This window comes from Rhamphochromis longiceps, linkage group LG15 (genome assembly GCF_057381845.1).
Source record: "Rhamphochromis longiceps isolate RC_006_pf linkage group LG15, R_longiceps_female_GT1.1, whole genome shotgun sequence".
Classification (NCBI taxonomy): Eukaryota; Metazoa; Chordata; class Actinopteri; order Cichliformes; family Cichlidae; genus Rhamphochromis; species Rhamphochromis longiceps.
In genome coordinates this window covers 31,835,008-31,839,411 of record NC_140571.1, presented here as the reverse complement: position 1 = coordinate 31,839,411, position 4,404 = coordinate 31,835,008, and the positions used below count along the sequence as shown (strand labels likewise).

General features: G+C 38.1%; 1 protein-coding gene across 1 annotated transcript; it reads right to left on the bottom strand.

The window, feature by feature from the left end:
• Positions 1-621: 621 nt before the first annotated feature.
• Positions 622-3,007, bottom strand: LOC146652934 (uncharacterized). The gene is made up of 2 exons (XM_085383201.1): positions 2,829-3,007; positions 622-2,190 (listed from the first exon to the last, which is right to left on the bottom strand). The coding sequence occupies exons 1-2, from the start codon at positions 3,005-3,007 to the stop codon at positions 951-953; spliced, it is 1,419 nt and encodes a 472-aa protein (XP_085239327.1). The 3' UTR covers positions 622-950.
• Positions 3,008-4,404: the final 1,397 nt, after the last annotated feature.

Genomic DNA, 4,404 nt, shown 5'->3' with positions numbered 1-4,404 from the left:
CCAAGCAGTTGTACACTGACTGTACTGGTGCAGCTATCAAGGAGAGGGGACTGTTTTTATCTAACAGTGGCCTGCTTGGTGGTTCTCCAGATGGGACTGTCTCTAATGAGTGCATCATTGAGGTGAAATGCCCATGGTCAGCCAGAGCCAAAACTGTATTGGAGGCTGCAGAAAGTAAGGACTTTTTCCTACAGCTGGATGAGGCAAGTGGTTCCCTGGTATTAAAAAAGAATCACAACTACTGGCATCAGATCCAGGGCAACCTCTATCTCACAGGGGCGAAAAGCTGTCACTTTATTGTTTGGACTCCATGTGACTTTTTCATCTTGCATGTGGATAGAGAACAAACTTGGGCTGTTAACATTGAAGCGTTGGAAACGTTCTACCGGGAAGTTTTTTTTACCCCATATTTTATCGCAGCTTTGAATTCATATCAGCATGAGTAATTTATCAGTCCAAATGTTTATAGTTAATTTTAAAACTATTTGGAAATTGTACATTTTTTGTCATTGTAACTTTGTAAATATATTCAGATAAATTCTTAAATTATATTAATTTTTGATTTGAAAAAATAAAATGTTTTGGACAAACTGTTCCTGAAAATAAAGAGTAACACATGTATCTGGTATTCTTCATTTTAATTGAAAATGCATAGCAAGAAAACTAGGCAGTAATCAGGAAGCTGGAATGGAATGAAAAATGTAACAAGCCATTGATAAAAACAGAGTAAAACATTATACGAATCACAAATGAGACCATTCTCAATTTGAAACTATGCAACTAAGTTGTTTTTATGTTGTAACATCCTGAGTATACACACAAAACAATCCAGAACACTTAGGAGTTATAAATAATAAAAGTAAACTTATTCAACAGTTGTATTTTCTGGTCCACAAGTAGTTAGAAAATGACACAATGTACTTTTACCTCTGAACTCGCACAGGTATAATTTATTCAATTTCACGGAGAATAGGTGTTTGTAAATTTGTAAGACACACACATGCTTTCAAGATCTTATTAATATTTTTTTTTAACTGATGTGGGATGTGATGCAAAATTGAGAAAAGTTTCAGTCTTTGAATGGAACGCTCTACATGTATTCTTGCACAGGAAATCTTCCTGTTGTTGTTCACTTCCTCCTGTGTGAATTGTCCGTTGGTGAGGAAGGACGGAATGTTCAGTGAGACCCCTTCTGGTAGGATGTCCCGAATTGTGAAGCCCTTATCTGCAATGACCATGTCACCTGGTTGTAGATGTTGCAGTACTCCACAGTCAGCTGTTATGGCCTTATCTGAGGCACTTCCACCGTACAAGTTGCTTACAAAGGTTATTACACCATTAGGAGCCACACCAATTAGAGCCTTTAGTGTGGTCCGTCCTTTGTACTGGCTGTACAAATGACTTTGTGTGTCAAGTCTCTCTGTGTTACAAACAGAAACTTCCGTGCAGTCAAGCACAATCCTGCAGTTAGGAAATGGTTGGAAGCAATCTGGCAGCGATGTTTGATTCTTGGCTCTCGAGGGAATGTTGTTTTCCAGCATGCCAACATACAAAATGTCATACAGTGCACTAACAATTGTTGTAAAAATATTAGTTACTGTGCCTCTGCTGCAGTTAAACCTTATTGAAAGGTCTTCATGACCAAAATTAAGTTTGAGCTTGATCAGGGTTAGAAATAACTGGTCAATTAGGGGCATCATTTGGACAGTCCAATCAGAATGATATTTAAGATCAAATCTGGAAAGAAGCGCTTCTAAAAACAGGACAGAAGCAGCATCGGGCAATCCAGTATAGTACTGGACCCTTTCAGGATTGTCAGATATTTGACTGAATGAGAAAGTCTGCTTCTGCTTCTCTACTTGTTTTTTAAGTTTTTCATTCTCTATTCTTAGCATGTCATTCTGAATCTCTAGCACCAGAAGACTTTGGGAAGAACTTGTGGAACTTGCAGTATCTGTCTGTGTAGCTGCATTGTTGGAATGATGTGGCTCATCTGATATTTCACTTTGATTTTCACCAATAGCTGGGACCTGCTCTTTTTTCTTCTTTTTTCTAACAGGGTTGTGGTCATCTGGGAACTGAAAAGACTTCCCGTCGTTCCATGCAAATCTTGTTGGCCCCGCAGCTTTTCCTTGAGGGAAGTGCCAACTGCAGACTCTTGAGTTGCAGTTTGGGGTGAAGTTTTCACGTCTGTGGAAGTGTTTAAAAAGACAGAGAGAAATTTCAGATCATACGCTAGCCCTCCATTAGTCATGATTAATACAAAAAAAAAAAAATAGAGATAAATAATAGAGAGAAGCTTCTTTCATCCAGATGAGAGAAGCTTCAAGAAACTTAAAACTTAAAGAAGTCCAGATGCTTTTCTTACACATCGTTGTACTAATTTGCTTTTAAGCTTACCAGAAAGATAAGTACTGGCAACCTTTGCTAGCTATTTGTTGGTTAGGTCTTTATTTTGGTAATTAACTGGCACATAGGCTGGGGATTGTAATGTATTTTCTTACATAGACATCGCTTTTTGGACGTAATTTTTATTCCTCTGAGCGTCGAAAGCTAACTAAGGTTCATATATATAGCGAAGTGACCCTTAGCTCTCAATCTTTGCTTGGAGAAATAAAAATGACTTCAAAAATGCAACAACGTCTTTGTATTAAAAAAAAACACAATAAAATCCATTGTCTATATAAGTACAATTACTGGTAAAAGCCAGTTTGTCTTTTAGTAGCGGGTTTTAATTGTTCATCACTAGCTATATTAGCTAACTAAAGTAAGAGCCCACTAGCTCTTATCTTACAAATTTATTCATTCACTTACGAGTTGTAACATACCTTATCAACTTCAGCCACTTCCTCTTCTCTCTCTTTTCACAAGGAAACCGGTAAAATGACAGATTAGACTGTTGTTTTGAGCCAGATTGGTTAAAACAACCAGGAACACAGCATTGTGTCATATTGAACACAGGAGCGTTTAGACCCGGAAGTAGGATTCGTCGGATTCGTCGCGTCATCACTGAACAACCGGATGATTGTGGATACCTGCTAATGAAGGAGTCTGATTACCACCAGAGGGGTGAACTGTTGTGCACACTACAGTTAAATACAGTTCAACCACAGACTGCATATAAGGTGCAAGGATAAGTGTCCGAGTGCGAAATGCGACCAAACCAAAGACATGTCCACCGTTGCCAAATGGAGAAAAAACCCCCACAAAGAGCAAGAAACAGAAAATACCCTGGCCATGACAGATACCTTGTGTACTGTTAGGGTTGAAAATGTTTGATTTCTCTTACTAAAATAAGTGGTTATAATCATTTTCATACATTTACTGCAAATGTGCTCATAATGAGTTGGCACTCAGTCTTCTGAAGGTTATAAGCTTCGTTCAGCGTGACTGTCCGGACTGATATATTGTAAGAAATGACTTAGAGTGCAGAGGGGTAATTGCAAACACGCTTACACACATAGATAATAATTAGAATAAGTCTCTGGGTCAGAGAGTTCCGAATATGATATTCTAAACCAACTTTGAATCACTAGAAGAACAATGGATAATAACATAAGATTATCAAGGCTAGGCAGAGGGGAGTTTTGCTTTTCTGTCTCTTACAGAGGAGGGAGCGAATACCAGATGAGGTCATGGAGATAGGAGGATCCTTCGGAGCAGACACCAAGACTGCCACGTCTGTGCGGGAAGAAGATAGCTGTTATAATCTGTTTTTCTCTCACTATATAATGTTGTACAGCCCACTTGAGGGTCATCCTTTTTGTGAAACATGCTGCAGGTTCACATAGAGGTCCACAGCGCTGTGTAAACTTGTAATTTCAACTGCCAAAAGCAAATACATTTTTAAAAGACAAACCTGTCTTCTGAGATTCCTTCCAAAAATTCTGAACATAACAGTATCCACAGACTCTCACAGCACTGTAAACCCAAAGAAGTTAGCAAAAGTTTGAAAAAATTTATGCAGCCAAGATCCTTAAGTTTTTGAAGTTGATGAACTTAAAAGCTAAAACCTATAAGAACGTCAATATTTTGATTAGATTACAATTTGATTACAAAGACTGGGCACGTTGAGTCACACGTCCTAGCCTCCTGGCCTTAACACAAACTATGTGAAAGTGATATGTTTTTTTTTTTATTTATTATTAGTTTTATTTGATTTTTTAAAAGTTTTTTTAAATAAAAATCTAGAAATGGGGAAAACAAATAGAAACGCACAATGTATCGCCAACTGCTGCCTCAACTTGACCGGTAAGAGTCAAAACAAAGCAAACACACTTAAACACCCAAAACACACACAAAAAATACAGATACTGTTGTAAAGACCCACCTTTTAGCACATCCCAGCACACCCACTCACTTCACCAGATGCACCTTGTTTAGTTCTCTCACCTTTGATTGGGT